Here is a 19,313-nt window from a genome sequence, read left to right as displayed (position 1 = left end):
GATCTGCTATTTTTCAATAGCTAAAGCATAACATGATGCCAACACCAAAATGGGTGCCCGGTCAGAATGGGTTAATAAATCCGTTCCCAACTCCCAGACTGTATCTACCACTACATCCGGGACCACTCTACACATGTACTGTATCTTTATTTATTCTCGAAAGAGCAATTGAGGTTCTACCACTACATCCGGGACCCGGGAGACCGCGCTGAAGGAGGGGATCTGCCATGGCGGCAGTGAACCCTGCTGAACCGCCTGCGTACTGGGCTGCTTCAAATCGTCTACGAAGAAGTGGGGCTTGGCAGACAGCGCGGCATGAAAGTCTGGGGGAGCTTGAGCAGACTGCCGACCTCATAGTCACCTGCTGCAGTCCCCTGTACAGACCTCCCTCAGAGGAAGGCCTTTTTCCTAGTGGGACCAGAGATGAGTTGGACATTTGGTACAAGTATCACTGGTCCGCCAGACGGGGGTTGGAGGCAGACAGACGGTCCAGGAGGTCATGCTGGGTACCTTCTGTCACAACTCTCTCTGCTCCCTCTTGTCTCCTCTTCTTCAACTAGACTCTTCAAATGTCATTCTACCTACACTACACATATAGTGTAGTATGTAGTGTCTATATGTGTGTATTGATTATGTATTGCTTTATTTTGACAGTGAATACAGACACAGGAACGGCAGGACCAGAGACATAGAGTAAGACAGAGTTACGACAACTCTGTTCACTTCATGGGGCCAGGCTCTTCTACATAGACTTCTACTGTATGGGGACAACAGGAAGGTGCCCTGTGGTTCAACTTTTTGATGAAAAATGTATGCTGCTATATAAATATTTCAAGCTTTTCAGAAACTTTAGGTCAGGATTTAAAAGGCCTTTTTAGAATCGGCCTCAGTCCAAAATGGACATTGGCCATTATTGAAAGATGAAACCGGTTGAGAAACAGGAGGGAGAACACGCAGAAAAGGCTGTCGGGATCGGGACCCGAGCCCACGACACACTGCCAGGCTGGACCACCAGCCCAGCCCGGGCCATTAACTTTTACAGGAATGTGTGACTGCGTGCGTACGTGCATGTGTGCATGCGTGCGTGCGTGCGTGTGTGCGTGTGTTTTAAAGAGCTGTGATGTTAAAGGAAAAGAGTAGGAGCTGGTTTTATTAGACATGTTCTGGAGAAGGAACATTTGCTAAAGGGCAAACATAAAGAACACTGGTGCTGTGCCAGGGAACCAGTGATCCTTCTGATGAACTGGCCTCTGTGTTTCAACCTGTTTCAGACCATTACACAACTGGATGTGGTACACAGCTGCCATGGAAACTGTGAGCGCACAGACGTGTGTGTGTGTGTGTGTGTGTGTGTGTGTGTGTGTGAGACAGGGAGAGAGAATCAGAAATAGTGACATTTCACCAGCAGCTTTATGTGCAGTTTGTGTGGCGCTCATGTTAGCTATATAAACATTACATAAGGACTAGTGAGGGCTTTGCACACACACACACACACACACACACACACACACACACACCCCCACACCCACACACACACAGTGCATTTCTCTAACAGACACACATCTGACCAACAGCCAATGGATACCCTTTCTAATCAGTGTCTGTAATTAGTTCTCTTTGCTTCAGTGAATGGAGAGTATCAACAGGGTCTATAATCTGTATGTAGCCCCCTCCCTTTTTACATCTATATGTAGGTGAGCTTGCTATTTTCGCCAAATGGGTATCAATTAGAAACATTCATTTGAAAGGGTAACCACTGACCTTTGGTGATACTGGATGTGGTGTATAAACAATTATGCAGAGACAACGTGTGCGTGCGACCCGTGTGTGCGTGCGTACAGTCTCACCTCGCCTGTAACTATGTACTTCCCATCTGGAGAGAAGGCTAGAGTTGTGATGGTTTTCCTGAAGAGAGAGAGAGAGAGAGAGAGACAGAAAGAAGAGACATTGACCCCAAATTCATCCTCTCCTTTGCAGCCATCCTAGGCTACCCGGCGGTTAGAGGTTCAGTGGCTGCTCAGCCAGGGGCACTGTGAAACCATGCCAACTATTTATATACACTACAAGAGAAGAGAAACCCTTTGGACCATATTGTCCTAGTGCTTAATCACTTGAACCGCAGCATCCCTTATTATGAGGGGAACATTCACATGTAAAAACTAGCAGATCTACAAGCTCATAACGCAGCACAAAATGATACCGCTGTGAGCTTGTAGATCTGCTAGTGTAGAGTGGAGAAATCACACTGTGGCTGCCACACGACGTCATTTGCTACCCTAAAACAAACATTAACGTCCATAGACTTGGTTGGCGACGTGGAATTTATAATTAGGCTCTAAACAAACATTCAAAGTCCATAGACTTGGCTGCCACATGACATAATTTCAGGCATTGCCCTTCAAAAAGTTGTAAGTACAGTTGCAACTCCGGTCTGTTTCACTAAGTATAGACGGTTTATGTGCTTAAGGTGCCTGATGGATCTGTGTGCTACTCTAAGCTCTTACTCCTAGGCAGCTAATGTCAACATATTGTGAGCATGCAGAAGCATGCACAAACTGCACAGTGACCTGTGATACTTACTCACCAGGCTGACAGCAGCTAGTGTAAACACATTGTGAGCATGAGCCTGTGTCCTTGGCTTTGTTCAACACATGGTCTTGGGGCAGTGTGTGTGTGTGTGTCTGTGTGGGGTGGGGGGCGGGCTGGTGGTAGCGGTGGGGTTCATGTGGTTAACTTTGAACTAGGGCTGGGCAGTTAACCCAAAATAAACTGAAACGGACATGTGGAACCAATAACCGCTGCGATAACACATAATAACACATAATTTTATTTTGTATGCATCATTGTTTCTAAATCGATTAGTCTGATTAACTACTTAAGCCATATATGACAAGTCCGATCTATAAGCTCACAACGTGTTGCATTGTGAGCTTGTCGGCTATTTTCATGTATATTATTAATATCTTTTTAATAATCGTTCATTAATCGCAATCGAGGCAGATGTTTGACATAATCGTGATGTTGAGGTGAAGACATATCGTCCCATAGCGCTACTTTGAACTGTAATACATCGATATTCAACAAAATACCAACGTGATTTCATTTTCAGAACCGTATGGGTTGAGCCCGCAAGATGAAATTAGAATAGGCCTACTGTATCTATTCTTCTATATATAAAACGCTCTGGACATGTGTGACAGTGTGAGCGCCATGTCGTTCCATATTTCAGAGCACCTAATCTATCCACCCATGCAAGCAAACAAAAACAGCGCCTGGAGGGCATTTCTTTTGTGGAGGATTGAGCTCCCGTCACGCAGAGGCAAGATGTCATCATCAGAAAGAGACCCTTTTCTTGTATTCATAAAAGGCTCTGGAGTCCGGACATGTGTGAGCACTATGAGAGAGATAATAAGGCTTGCACACGGCTCAGTGAAGTCATGCTAGAGTTGGAACAACAGCTACGGAGGCACTGCTGGGTGAAATACGATCATGGAACCCAGATATCCAATGCACTTCTGAAGCTGGAGCAGAAATATGATTTTTTTTTAGGTAGATGAACTTGAAGGTTGATATGATTTATGCATCGTAAACATATGAAAGTCCACTGTTTGATAGTGGCTATTGACGTTAGATACCGTTTTAAAGTAGCTATTAATGTTTATATATCATTTCACCATTTTATAATGGTCATTATGATAGATACTGTTTTATAGACCGGCTCAGTGGCCTTGTGGTTAAGACTGTCCGCCCTGATATGAGATTGGGCGGGTCATACCAATGACTACAGAATTGGGACCCAATGCCTCCCTGCTTGGCACTCAGCATCAAGGGTTGGATTGGGGGTACATCCTTGTGACATACCAGCGTCATGTCCAAGGGGTGTATTTATGTATACATAATGGTCCACAGGTGTACTTCGGTCTCACGCTACAGAAATAGGAGATAGGCTCCTGCCCTATGGACCACATGGGTTGGCAAAGCTTACCGTACTGTTTTCTAGTGGTTATTAAAGCTAAGTACTGTTTTCTAGTGGGAATTATCATTATACCGTTTTGTAGTGGTAAACTATACATGATGGTCCTAGATGACCTTTATCCGACAAAGGTCACGGTGACGTGATTGGCTGTTGAGTGTAGGCAGTGTGGCATGTGATTGGTTGTTACCTGCAGTTGTTGAGGATGTGATGTTGTTTGTTCTTCTTGGGGTTCAGTAACACCACCACACACCTGGAGAGCACACACACACACACACCACACACACACCACACACACACACACACACACACACCTCATTACTATTTAAATTAATTGTAAACAAAAAAAACGAGCAAACAAGTCTTACACTTTAGAACAAACCAAACATATTTGACTTTGATATCAATTACACACTCAGTGGATCAGGGCGTCTTACTGGAATGTATTATACTCTTATACTTTATCAGAAATAAACAGGCATCAAATTATTGGCTTAGGAATTTGACATAAACAAAAATATCTCCATGAATTCAAGGCTTCATAAGGTGTATTTTTGTACATTTGACTGCCGGGAAGACACAGAATATATATTTTGGGTCTCAGCTTAAACTGAAAAGATTGGGAACACCTGCTTTAAGTTTAGGGCAAAGGGATGTGGATGGAATGAACGGTACGTTGTCCCCAGGAGTTTTGCTAATCAATGTGTGTGTGCTATTTATTCCATGCATGTATCTGACTGAGCACAGTGAGCAGAGAAAGACTGGTTGTACTGGGAATTCTGAAAGGACAATATTTGACAAACAAAGAAAGAGGAAGGAATGCACACCAATGTTGTGTGAAGTTGCCGTCTACGGAAGTATAAGATTAAAGAGAAAAATATGACGCACAGCTCGTAGCCATAGCTCACGATTACGAGCTTGTAGGTCTACTATATTTGAAAAATCGAAGAACGACGGACATAAAAATATAGCTTTTTCTGAAAACTGTCAGGATGTAGAAGGCATTTTTAGAATCTGATCTCAGGTCAAAATGGGTTAAAAATGACAGACAGACAGAAGTAGTAAGTACAGTGTGCTGTGTGAAACCGATAACCAGGGTTCACATTTCATATCAACCACGGTAGATGACAGACGATCCAGAAGTAAAAGAACTTCAGACCACAGGCACTTCCTGCAGAGTAACACAACACTTCACATCACACACACACAGTGACATCATATACACACACGTATTTGATGTCAAAGAAGTGTGTGTATATGATGTCACTGTGTGTGTGTGTGTGTGTGTGTGTGTGTGTGTGTGTGCGCACGTGCGTGTGTGCGTGAGTGTGTGTGCACGCAAAACTCATGTCTCTATTTGTCAAACATCCTTTAACACAAAAGGCACACACGCACAGCTGTGAGGGATGCTAATTTAACGGGTCCTCGTCAAGTATATCAATTAAGTCCTAATACGCTGTCGTATGACAAATAGCGAATATATCTATAAGCTCACAACACAACGCATCTTGTGCAGTGGTCTGGTATTGTGCTGTGAGTTTGTGCACCGTTTGCACAAATCACAATCAAATCACATAATAATGTAATCACGTGTAATATGCGCAGCATAGTCATCTCAAAAGTCCTCTTCATGGCCTCCTGTCGGGTTAGCCTCAAGCCCTGCATTGAGTTTATAATGCTGATATTTTCAGATTTTTTGAAAAACATTGTGTGTGAAATCTTTCACCTATAATGTTGACATGCTGAGAATAGAGAAAGTGATTAATGGTTATATACACCGAAAAATATTTAAATGTATTATTTAGAATTATGGCCAACTCACTCACCAGGACTGCATTTGCAGTTTATTAAACTGCTACAGGAACCCAGTACAACTAAATGTGAGTAAATGTATAGTCAATCTTTATTGATTAAATTATGGAGACCATATGGCATTCTGGCTGGCAGGGAAAATGTATTTCATATACACTCTGGAGAGATTGCGTCGTCGTGTAGTACATAAATTGCCTCAATCTGCAAAGCTTGCAATGTGTGAAGCATGCAAAGCAAACATAATTGATTCAAGTCATAATGATATTGCGAAACACGCTTTTATTCTGGTGAAGAGACTCTCGACCGGCCTCCGCGGCTCGTCAACCTCCTCCAGTGCCTCAGGGTTCCTTATTTTCCTGAGGCACGAGTATGAGAGAGCGCCGGTGACAAAGGGTCAACCGCTCCCATCCCGTCTATGATGAGCTGTGTGACAGAGGGACAGTCCCTCCTGGCCCCTCCTCTACCATGTGTTTATTGTTGGTCATGTCTTATGTGACAACCCTGGGGTTGTGTGTCGTCTGAACTTGTGCTCGTGTTTCAGAGTGGGTGGAGGCGGAGTAAGGAAATCTGGCACACTCCATATCAGTGGTTCTCAAACTTTTTAATTTCAAAGTCTCCCATGACTGGGGAGTGAGTTTCAGAGATGTAAGGAACCCCTCAAGGACATCTGAGGGTCCCTCCACTTTTGAGAACCAAGAGGTTTTCTCTCTCCATGCAGCACCAAGAGAGCACTTCTCCAGCTCTTACATTTTCCATATTTATTTAACCATTGCAAGCTTGAACACAATTCCTTAGATATCATTAGATTAGAAGTCCATTTTCATCCGGGGAAATTGTTCTGTTCATTCATTCAAGACAACAAATAAATAGTACACCCACATTCTTTCCATACACCGCAGACGTTAATTCCTAAGCTTTGTTATGTTTACTTTTTTTTCTTTTTTTTGAAAGGTTAAGTTTGCATGATGAGCTAGATTTTGGTAAAACGTTTTTTTTTATTATTTTACTTCTTAAAACCTGAATTTCCTCCCTGTGGAATTAATAAAATTATATCCGCACGCACGCACTCACACACGCACACACACAGCGAAGCCATCAGCAGCTAATTATGCCACAACAGTCAGCAATACAGCAGGACACCTTGTAAAACAACACAACACTAACACCACATTACACATCACACTCACAGCACAACATATACAAACACAAGATAACACACTTAGGCCTGAAGATTTGATATTTCAAAATCACGATTTCAAACCTTTGCCTCGATTACAAAATTACTTAACAATTATAAAAAAAAATATTGTTAATAAAGAAAGCCTACTGCATGTCATCCCCCCATCTCTCTCCCCATTTGTCAGCCTACTGTCTGTCCCTCCATAAAAAAACATAAAAAAAGGAAAGATAGCCTATCTACAAGATCAACAAAGTACTGTATAACACACAGCTTACTATAAATGGTTACTCAGACTATATACAAACATCAATTAGAATTGTTTCGTATCGATTCAAATGTTAATAATAAATTATCACAAAAAAACGTGCTTCTAAATGAATTGATTAACCTACATGAGCAAGATTAAGTCGGTTAGAGGTTCTACATCTCGGTTTCAATGTCTTTTTGGTTAATTGCCAACAGCCCTACAACACACAACATTACAACCCACCAGAATACTACACACAACAACCAAACATGATGAGTGATCTCTCTATACTACTCTTCCATTGCATTACAATTAACTCTGTGTCAGGAGAGGGAGACAACAGACATACAACTTATGCATTGTATCTTTAACACACCATGCTGTGACTAGATTCATTAAACCCATGTTGCTTTTGTCTTTGTGTGAAGGTAGTTTTGTTCCTTGAGTGTTTGCTTCTAAGACAGCACTTAGTCCTGGTCAGCCTCTACCATCCCCAGCAGCCATGTCATATCACCCATAACCGCTATTTAAAATGCAAACATTGCTGTATCAGTTTTGCAGATATCAACTTGCCCTCACACACACACACACAAAGAGATATCAGTTTCTAAGCCAAATATTGTCCCTTCCAGATTAAAACAAGAAGTTGCACAGCTTGTATAGTATGCCACCAACATGGATGAAGATAGTCTACTCTAAACCCTGAAGAAGACTATGTCGTTGAAACATTGGTTTGCATACGTTAAACATATGTTTGGGATCGTGCGCTATGGCTACGAGCTGTGCGACATCTTTTTTCTCTTTAATCATACTTCCGTAGTCAGCGACTTCACACAACATTGGTGTGCATTCCTTCCTCTTCCTCCTTTGTTTGTCAAATATTGTCCTTTCAGGCATTCCGTTCAGTACAAACAGTCTTTCTCTGCTCACTGTGCTCAGTCAGATACATGCATTAAATAAATAGCATTGATTAGCAAAACTTCTGGGGACAATGTACCGTACAGACTTCCGTTCATTCCATCCACACCCCTTGGCCCTAAACTTAGAGATAAGAGGTTTCTGCCGTGATAAGATGTATGTCTAACATTAACCCTGTATACCTTAACAAAACAGTCTAATCTAAATGGGGACAGCAATTTCTGTCCCCAATTAAACATATATGCCCAATTAACTGGTGGAATGTCTAACATTCTATACAAAACGTGGCCTGTTAGAAACTAACACACATGCACTCTGTCTCTCTCACACACACACACACACACACACACACACACACACACTGCAGTATGCAGTAGCCAGCTGTGTAGAAGAACATGCATGTAGTCAGGTACTCGCTGTACCTAAAGGACACACAGACTGCAATGCAGCACAGAGAGAGAGAGAGAGAGAGAGAGAGAAGGGGTTTTGGGGGTCTGCAGTAAAAGGGGAGTGGTCCATCATCTCTGTCTCCTTTCTCTTTCCTTCTTTCTATACCTCCTCTGCTGTTCTCTGAGTCACGTGCTCACTCTCTCTATCACCATGCATGTTTTACTCCCTCCATGTGTCCTTCCCATGTATATTCTCTCTCTCTCATCCCTCGCTTTGACTTTGACCTCTATATTGATATTAAACATTGTTGCTGTCGGGCAGAAACCCCTTATCTCCATATTCTAACTTTGTGTTTTTTCGTAACTTAACGGCCTACTTGATCATACCAAAGCATCAAAAGTAGAAGATCTGCAAGTGCCAGTTAAGAGCTTGTATTATCTACTTCTACTTCTAACAGTTTTGGACATAATGAGGTTTCCACCCGACATATACGATGTGTAAAATACGATGTGTAAAATACGCACATTGCCACATAATCATCAAAAGGATAAAATGCAAGAAGCCAGCGGCTTACTTCAATTGCGGTCCTTTCATAAAGTATCTGCAAAATGCTAATATGATGCTTGTTGATGTGTTGTGTGCATCCAGTCTGGTGCAAAATAATAATAATAATAAGTGTCCTTGTGCATGTCAGTCCAATATGGTGTAATTGTAAGTCCAATAGCTGCAAGAAAATGTCCTTGTGGTGAAAGTGTGGGTGTGCCTTCCTTCCACACTGTCTGGGGGTCGGGGGGAGACACCTGAGAAACAGACAGACAGCCACACTGACCCAGTTTGTAGCTGTTCTGTTCTGTTCCATTCAACTAGAATGAAAAAGGTGCCTCCCACCAGACGTTGCTTGTCTGAGGCAGATTCTAACAAATGTCTTCTAAATCAGAGTGTGACCAAGTGGGTCACAACGCAGGGCACGGAAGGACACGACACAGGCAGTTGTTCTCAAGTAGGCTGTTTTATTCCTCTTAAGCCAGGGCATAACAATTTGAAAGCATCACAATAACACTTTTAAACAGGATAGCAGATGGCTCTCTACTGTCCGGACAGAGGCTCTCTACCGAGTGTTTGTGGAGATGACTGATTTATCCTGTTGTGCCTTGATCAAGTCCATGCACAACAGGTGCGCAGCCACACCCAGCTCTGAGTCCAGTTCTAGTTTGACTCAGGCCAGGTGTGACTGCTTAAATCAGTCATCCTCCCTCTCACACAGAGGTTATCAAACTTCTTTCGTGCCAAAGAACCCAGAAAATGATATGTAGGGCCCCCCCCCCCCCACCACCACCACTACCCCACCCATCTGAAAATGTTTTGTGCCAGGGACCCCCAGAAGAGAACATTTGTATTAATAAATAAATAAATAAGCAACATTTTCAAACACTTTCAAGATTTATGTAAAATCTTTAAAAAGATAGCTTGTATATCTGCACATTTTGAGAACCACTGTTAAAACACAACTATCTGTGGGTCTATTAGCAGCAGGGAGGCCATTCTCTTTTAGTAGGCTACAGAGGTGTTGAAAGTAACTGGAATTCCTGGTATGTGCAGCTGCAGTTCACCTTCACTTATTATATTGCTTTTGTTGAGTTAGTTAATAGATACTTCTGTACCTATGAACAGTACTTAGAGGCCACTCCATTACTGTAGGCATACCTGTTTTCCGGACACGGAAACAGAAAAGCGGGTACTGTGCAGAGAGCCTATAGTACTCTGAGCCTATAGTGTCTTCCCTGGCCTACTAGAAGCGTGCATAAAAATGTAAAAATGTTTGGCGTCAAACAGCAATTTGCAAGATTAGCTCTGGAACCACCCACCCCCACACACACACACACACACTCAACATACTCTCTCGCTCACCCAACCTTCGCCTGGCAGAGATAACAATGGAACTCTATAATTTCTACATTTACTGACTGGAACACAAGTTAAAAACGGAGAGAGAGACCCAGTTTCTCTAATATATATGAGAGAGAGAGAGAGAGAGAGAGAGAGAGAGAGAGAGAGAGAGAGAGAGAGAGAGAGAGGACAGATGAGACAGTGTCGGAGAGACAGATAGTAGGGAAGCTGAGCTGACATGGAGAAAGATTAGGACAGTAGCACTAATGAGATAATGAACAATTAATTAATGAATTGCATTTCATAGCGTTTTCCCAAGTGCTCAAAGCGCTTTACAATGGTTCATTCATTCATACATTGGGAGGTCAAGCGGCGAACAGTCAACGCCAGCGTCCTCACTTCCCACATTCACACACCAATGGTGGAAAGCTCACACCAACCAACAATGTAGGGTTCAGTGTCTTGCCCAAGGACACTACGACATGTGGACACACTAGAAGGAGCCGGGATTCGAACCACCGACCCAGGGATCCTGCTCTACCTCCTGAGCCACAGCCGCCCTCACGGGATGGTGTAGGAAAGACAGTGTAGAAAAGACAGAAAGGACAGCTGAGAGAGAGAGAGAGAGAGAGAGAGAGAGAGAGAGAGAGAGAGAGAGAGAGAGAGAGAGAGAGACAGAGAGAGAGAGAGAGAGAGAATGGAACATACGCACACATCGGATGCTACCACTCCATCCAGTCTGACAGGTTTTAATGTCAGAGGAACCTGACACCACGAAGGAGCACAGCAGTTCAGAGAGAGTCCCCCAGGGGCCACATCAATCTGTCATCTGCCACGGTCCACACAGCTATACTAACCTTCACTGCATGTGAAAGCAAGGATGTAAAATACATTGCATCGCTAACCTAGTCCACTCAACAGGTAACTTCAAACCTTCACTGTGAAAGCATGGATTTAAAATACACTACACTACACTACAGGACCTGAGGCCAGTGTATAGATGGACTGGAGGAGAAGTGTAAGCAATTGGGGGTTCGGCAGCTCACGTTTTGGTTCACTCAACGTCCAGTGCGTGCATGTGCATGTGCATGTGCATGTGCATGTGCATGTGCATGTGCATGTGCATGTGCATGTGCATGTGCATGTGCATGTGCATGTGCATGTGCATGTGCATGTGCATGTGCATGTGCATGTGCATGTGCATGTGCATGTGCATGTGCATGTGCATGTGTACGTGTGTGTGTCTGTGTGTGTGTGTGTGTGCGTGCAAGGTTTTACAACAAATGCATGACCTTATACATCACTTGACAACTAGGCAGGTGTGCTGAGCAGCCGGAGCAAAGTCTGCTGCTCCAGCCGGCCGGTTCACTCAGCCGCGCCCGACGAGCCTCAAGGCCTTGAAAGTTGACGAGCCGTGCCGTCCAAGTTGGCAAGCCATGCGTACTGTGTACATAACAGTTTGTGACATGAGCCCAAACAAGTTATCCGCCCTCTGTCCCTCCACATGGGGACCGGGGACTCCCAGGGATCCTTGAAGGGATTCCCAGCTAAATGATTGATAGTTCATCTTAACCATTAAATAAATGGTGAATGGCTGAAGACGCTTCATCAATGCACCATTCAAAGTGCTTTACAATGTGCATTATATTCAAACACACATTCCCACACCGACGGTGGAGTAAACCATACAAGGCACCAGCCCGCTCATCTGGAGCAGTTACAGTACGGGGGTTCAGTGTCTTGCTCAAGGACACTGAAGACGCCGAGGATCTAACTGGGATCTCGATCGGTCGCTCTACCTCCTGAGCCACTGATGACAACCTACCTCAAACCCTAACCTAATCATTCATAACCGCAAGCACGGAGCAGCGCATGTTCGTGAACCTTAACACATGTTCGCCAACCTTAACGCATGTTCGCCAACCTTAATCTGATCGTTTTCCGCATGTCGGTCCTATGGTATGTCGGATAAGCGTGCGCACCCCACAGAAGTGAGGGATATCCGCTTTACTCCCAGATCATTTTCAATGCTTCCATTGCACAGCCTGAATGATGGAACTTCACAGAGGTGAAAATAGTCTGGCTCGAGAGACTAATGACATGAGAAATCATGCAGCTAAATGTGTTTTAACTTTTTAGCCACATGTTTATTTTTGACAAACGTCAATCAAATCAAAATAGTCTTTTAATGTATTAGAATTGTATCAAATCCTCGGTAGTACTCGTGGGCTAGGAAATTCAGGATTGGCATCAAAAGGTTTGCCTCTAGTAGAGAGCAGATTTGACTGGAAAATGGTGGGCACTGGGCAGGGTTATAAATGTCCTGTTAGACATAACTGGTTTAGATAGACAAACCGTTTGTCCATAAATTAGTGTTAATAATAGTTCTTTATTTTAAATGGCATGTTGTTTAGACAGTTCTAGGTTTGATGTTTACCTGGTGTCCTAGTTTCTTTGAAGCACTGAATAGTTTTCTTTGCACTCTACTTGTGTGACTATTTGCCACACCCTTTGTTGACTAGAGGGCTCAATCCACTTATTTAACCTGTCCTTTGTTGACTAGTAGGGTTCAAGCCACTTACTCTGATCTTAAACTGTAAGTCACTCTGGATGAGTTTGCTAAATGCCTCTGAGCTGTAACACTGCAGCCAGGCCACCTTCAACTTATTAGTATTATATTATTAGTATTCTGTATATAAAAACAGCTGGATGTAATGCACAGAACTGTCCCATTTACATAATTATTTTATAGTAATTTTTTCATATATTGAAAAGTAGCAAAAACAGCAGTTCTACAAACTATGAACGAACGAACGAACGAACGAACGAACGAACGAACGATTTTGAAAGAATTACATCAACATGCTTGTTAGTGTTGTGGCCATAGACTAGTACATCATTTATTTTGATTATTGGCAAAAGTCATTGACACTGACAGTCATTTCAGTAATAGGCTTTGTATATTTAAGTTAATATGTCAGATCTATCTCGGTGCAATGTTTGTTTACTACTTTAATTTGTATTCATACGTTCCAATGTTCAACACCCAAAACACAATTAAATCATTTATCACAAATTATTTGTATGTCAATTCCTCTTCAAATAGTTTCATGATGGTCACAGACTCACAGCCCTACACTGTACTGAAGGTACTCTGCTTTTATGATAAGCCTTTAGGTGTGTGTAAGACATGTGAGAACCTGGTGTTGTTGACCCATGATCCCCACATGTGTGGAACCACACGTGCGTGTGTGTGTGTGTGTGTGTGTGTGTGTGTGTGTGTGTGTGTGTGTGTGTGTGTGTGTGTGTGTGTGTGTGTGTGTGTGTGTGTTCTGCAAGGCAGGTCCCTCTGCATCACATGGTGGCTTAAATCTCATCATGTCATTAGTCTTTAAAGCTCTGTGTGTGTGTGTGTGTGTGTGTGTGTGTGTCTGACTGAGAATCAGAAATAGTGACATGCCAACAGCAGCTTTATGTGCAGTTTGTGTGTAGCTCATGTTAGCTATATAAACAATACATAAGGACTAAGGAGGGCTTCACACACACACACACACACACACACACACAGAGAGAGATAGAGAGAGAGAGAGAGAGAGAGAGAGAGAGAGAGAGAGAGAGAGAGAGAGAGAGAGAGACCGTGCATTTCTCTTGACTTCCACAACAACAGACCATCATTCACACCTCTCTCTCTCTCAACGCTGAGCTGGCACTTTGTCTCTCTAAATAACAGACAGAGCTTTAACCTCAACACACGAGAGAGAGAGAGACAGAGAGAGAGAGAGAGAGAGAGAGAGAGAGAGAGAGAGAGAGAGAGAGAGAGAGAGAGAGAGAGAGAGAGAGAGAGAGCACGCTATAGCTTCTTGGAGACAGGGAGAAGGAGGAATTCCCACATGGTTGGCAACATATTGTGCATTCCTCAAAGATGAGTCTGGCTAACATCTGACAGTAAAGCTAGACCACTACACTTAACAGTAGAACTACAACACTACTACACCTAACAGTAGAACTACAACACTACTACACCTAACAGTAGAACTACAACACTACTACACCTAACAGTAGAACTACAACACTACTACACCTAACAGTAGAACTACAACACTACTACACCTAACAGTAGAACTACAACACTACTACACCTAACAGTAGAACTACAACACTACTACACCTAACAGTAGAACTACAACACTACTACACCTAACAGTAGAACTACAACACCACTACACCTAACAGTAGAACTACAGATACTGTAACATGGATACAACACCACTACACCTAACAGTAGAACTACAGATACTGTAACATGGATACAACACTACTACACCTAACAGTAGAACTACAGATACTGTAACATGGATACAATACTACTACACTTAGCAGTAGAAATATAATGTAACTACTGTAACATGGATACAACACTACTACACCTAACAGTAGAACTACAGATACTGTAACATGGATACAACACTACTACACATAGCAGTAGAACTGCAGCTAACACAACTACAGCTAACGGTACAGTGACTATAACATCAGAACGACCGCTAACACAACTACAGCTAACGGTACAGTGACTATAACATCAGAACGACCGCTAACACAACTACAGCTAACGGTACAGTGACTATAACAACAGAACAACCGCTAACACAACTACAGCTAACGGTACAGTGACTATAACAACAGAACAACCGCTAAAACAACTACAGCTAACGGTACAGTGACTATAACAACAGAACAACCGCTAAAACAACTACAGCTAACGGTACAGTGACTATAACAACAGAACAACCGCTAAAACAACTACAGCTAACGGTACAGTGACTAACACAACTACAGCTAACGATTTGAAAGTATTGAATACTTTATTGAAAGATATATTTTCAAAAGGATAAAGTCACACGGTACAGTGACTATAACAATAGAACGACCCCTAACAGACATAACAGACATAATTTAGCAGAGACACTCTTATCCAGAGTGACTTACAATAAGCAAGGTAAACCACATGCATCAAATGCGGCCGTGTAGGCTTTTTGTTAAAAACGGGCAAATCCTGCAAACTTTGAAAGCCAATTATAGCAAATTAGGATGAAATATGAACAGGCTGTACTGGAAAATGTGGGGCAGAGGTTCATCGTTTTCATCCAGGGAGTATGTGTGCAAAAGTTTGGCATCGACTGGGTTAACGGTGCCGGAGATTAGCTGGTAACGGACGGACGGACGGACGCGCACACACACACACACACACACACACACACACACGGACGGAGTGCAAAACATACTCTCTCCCCATGCCTTCGGCCTGGTGGAGACAACAATATACGGTCAAAATAATAATCTGTACATTGACACTATAGGATACCAGGTAAACAATGAACCTAGCATTACTGTATGTCAAAATAACACTTTTAACCAAGAAAAAAAACGGAACTAGTTATCAGTAAGTAAGTACAGCTGCTCTCTCAATGTTAGGCAATAAGTACAGAAGCCCAGGTGCAATTTCCCAGAGCAGTTCATGCAGTGTAGCTCTAAAAGTTCCTCCGCCAATACAAGGTCAAGTCATTGCAAACTACTGAGATTAAAATGTTAACTTAGAGAATTTATTCGCTGTGCTCTTGCTAGTGTAAACAAAGACTCATTGTGCTTTTCAAATGCCATATTTATTCATATTTTCATATAACATAAAGAAATGGCCCTCAGCACCCATTTACTTGACTGATAAAGGTGAGCAACTCCCACAGCCACAACACTAGAGGGAGCATAAACAATGATCTGGTGCCACCCACATTTAGAACAAATATGGGTAGATTCACCTTCCACAGCACTGCCACTCAGGTGTGGAATGTACTGCTTCCCTCAAAACAAGCAAATCACTGGCTTCCTTCAAAACAGGTCTGAAAATATAGCAGTGCCACACAAGCACAAAACGGCGTGACTCCACTTGCCTATAGTTCAAAAAGTAGTAAGTAACCTCCATGATAATAGGCAGAACCTTGGAAATGTTAATTCCCAAATAGGCGTGAATATAAGCTCTCTATTTGTACACAGTGGGTTCATTCAGGGCTGAGTTCACAGACAGAGTTGTAAATAAACGCTCACTGTATTCCTGTATGGGGTAAAAAAGCACTGTCCTACCACTACCGCTGATGTTTTTAGTTCACACAACCACAAGTACACACCATATAATCTTTATAAAGCTTCCCGTTTGAAAGTGCATCAGATGTTTGTAATGGAAACGAGGGATGAGCAGGGCTAGTCTATTAAAATGGCATGAAACCTAAAGGTGAAAGTGTTCATATTGCAAGTGCAGACGGCGTGCCGGGTCATTGTGTACATTTTGCACATTTTTGAATAGTTTTCAGGATTCAAATACAGAAATAGTAGCAGATCAACAAGCTCAAAACGGATCTGGTACAGGTGTGAAACATTAGTAAAAATCAATACAGAGTACTGAAGTTCACTTGTTCATCTCATGGACCGCGGAAGTTTAAAATCCTCTCATATAAGCATTGTGATCAACAATAAACAAACCGTCTCGGCGATATTGTTGGGGAGGTGATTCTGTATTGTTTACCATAGTCATTAGTCAGTCACTCATATTTGATACAGTCCGTCTCTGGCGAACATTTTACTAATTTGGCAGTGGTAGCATAAGCGTTTTCACGCCGTCAGTTGATATTTCTTGAGATCCATGAGTCAAACCACCAGGATTTTGTTTATTTTTGGAACACAGTGACACGATATAAGAAAGGTCTACGACTACGGCAATTCTGAATGGGGGTGGAAAAAAGCGATGCAGGTATGATGTGTAAATTAGACACATCATACAGTCAAACACAAAAAGTTAAAATATGTAGGTTTCTGCCCGACAGCAACAATTTGTTTTAGTATAGTAAGTATAGCTTAAAAACTACGCACGGTTAAAACACGGAGGCAGGCTGACCTTATAGTACACTGTGATGGAAACACAGCTTTAGCTAAAAACATCATCAATAATAATAACCTATCACACCAATTATTAATTGTGCAAGCTATGTTGCTTACATCACAGTGTAATCTAAGGTCAGCCTGCCATGTTCTTACACTGCTGTAGTTTTTATTCATTACAGGAAAACAGACAACGACATAATCGGTTATGGTTTCATGCCCCTTTAAACGGGGGTGTGTGTGTGTGTGTGTGTGTGTGTGTATATCTCACCCTGCAGGATAAGCTACCAGTCCAGTTCGGGGGTCACAGGCCAGTGCTCGATTCCCCGGAGCTGTGATTCCTAAGACCTTCTCCAAGGTCACCTGGAGGGCAGAGGTCACAGAGGTCAATGACATATCATTCTTGTTGTTAATGTTATCAGTGTGTGGGGAACTGATACCGCTTAAAGTGACAAATAAACACTTGCTAAAATTGCACACACACACACACACACACACACACACACACACACACACACACACACACACACACACACACACACACACACACACACACACACACACACACACACACACACACACACACACACACACACACACACACACACACACACACACACACACACACACACACACACACACACACACACAGCCTTATGATGAAATCGGGAATGCATACGCCACACTAGTATGAAATACCCGTTATATCCGTTGTCATAGCACCCGTTTTAGCTGTCTGTCTGTGTAAGTCTTTGTGCAGTAGTAAACGTCTGTGGAGAATGTCTGCCTCTGAAGAGACACTGAACTGACTGGGGAAAGTGGACTGACTAAGTAATCAATTGGCAAGTGTGGGGAATAAGGCTGGGTTTGCCATGGCAATCAATTGGCTCAAGGCAGAGACTGTAAATTGCACAGGTAAGGCAGTTAGACTCATTATAGGTCTCCTGGCAGAGGCTGAGCAGAGCCTTTTGGAAAACTGTGTATCCGACTAACTCACTGCACCGACTAACTGCACTCCCTGTGGTGGTGTTGAATTTGAAGTCGGTGGGGCGAACGGTTCTCGAGTTACGTGGATTACAGACATCAGGATATTGTTTAATATGTTTAAGCCAGCAGTCGGAACGTGAAACAAGGAGCAGCATTCATATTTTGGTAAACATCACGTATTAGAAATACCTATAAATGACCAAAATTCAATTCAGTACATTTTCAGTGGCGAGTTGGGATAGTGGTGCGTGTGGTACGGCATCCATATTCTGGGTGAAAACTTTGCTTTTAGATCGGCTATTTTCCACGCAATAATAAAGATGGTGTGCCGTGATTTCTTTCCACCCTAAAACATGATCAGTTATTATTATTATATAAGGAGGAAGATTTTTTTTCCAAAAAAAAGTATACAGTATGTACTGTATATAAGTATGCCTGGTTTCCCTGATGGGTGGTGATCCACCCGAACTGAAGCCGCACCCATAGCTGTTGTTGTATGATAAAGGGGGAGGGGTTAGGGGAGGGGATGATATTGTGATGTCACTATATCACATTTCTTTCATTGTCACGTTTGACTGTCAAGGTTTCAGCCTCCAGGAAGAAACCCTAAATACAAAAGGAAGACATCATTGCACATAAACACACCAAGGTGTCTAATGAAGTAATGTCAACTCATAAACACATGAAAAACTAGGGAAAATAGAAATATCACAGCACATCATCTTGAAATATCTTAGCTGACAATAGCCAATAGAACTTTTGCTCTCCATTACATTTAAATTTAGAGCAAAACAGAAAATACACTAGTATAGAACCCTGAGGAACTCCGCAATCCAGTACTTATTTTAAAGCTTTATGTTACTAGTGAATAACATGTTATTTTGTCCAGTCTGTATGGTAGAGAATGTTATTAATACAATCGGGGTGGTTGTATTTGGTATTTGGACATATGCCGCTTCTACCCGACAAGCAACAAAAACAACGGTTTA

At 42.5% G+C, this 19,313-nt stretch overlaps 1 protein-coding gene across 3 annotated transcripts in view; it reads right to left on the bottom strand.

The window, feature by feature from the left end:
• mapkbp1 (mitogen-activated protein kinase binding protein 1) overlaps nt 1-19,313 on the bottom strand; it is a 71,253-nt gene that overhangs the window by 40,309 nt on the left and 11,631 nt on the right. For all 3 annotated transcript variants that reach the window (XM_083792329.1, XM_083792331.1, XM_083792330.1), the window contains exons 2-4: nt 17,609-17,700; nt 4,164-4,226; nt 1,848-1,905 (exon numbers count right to left, since the gene is read on the bottom strand). In XM_083792329.1, coding sequence (XP_083648455.1) covers nt 1,848-1,905; nt 4,164-4,226; nt 17,609-17,700 — 213 coding nt within the window. The remainder of the gene's footprint in view (nt 1-1,847; nt 1,906-4,163; nt 4,227-17,608; nt 17,701-19,313) is intronic.

This window comes from Protomyctophum parallelum, assembly GCF_964188405.1.
Source record: "Protomyctophum parallelum genome assembly, chromosome: 20".
Classification (NCBI taxonomy): Eukaryota; Metazoa; Chordata; class Actinopteri; order Myctophiformes; family Myctophidae; genus Protomyctophum; species Protomyctophum parallelum.
The sequence above is the reverse complement of the archived record's forward strand: the minus strand, read 5'-3'. Positions and strand labels throughout refer to the sequence as shown.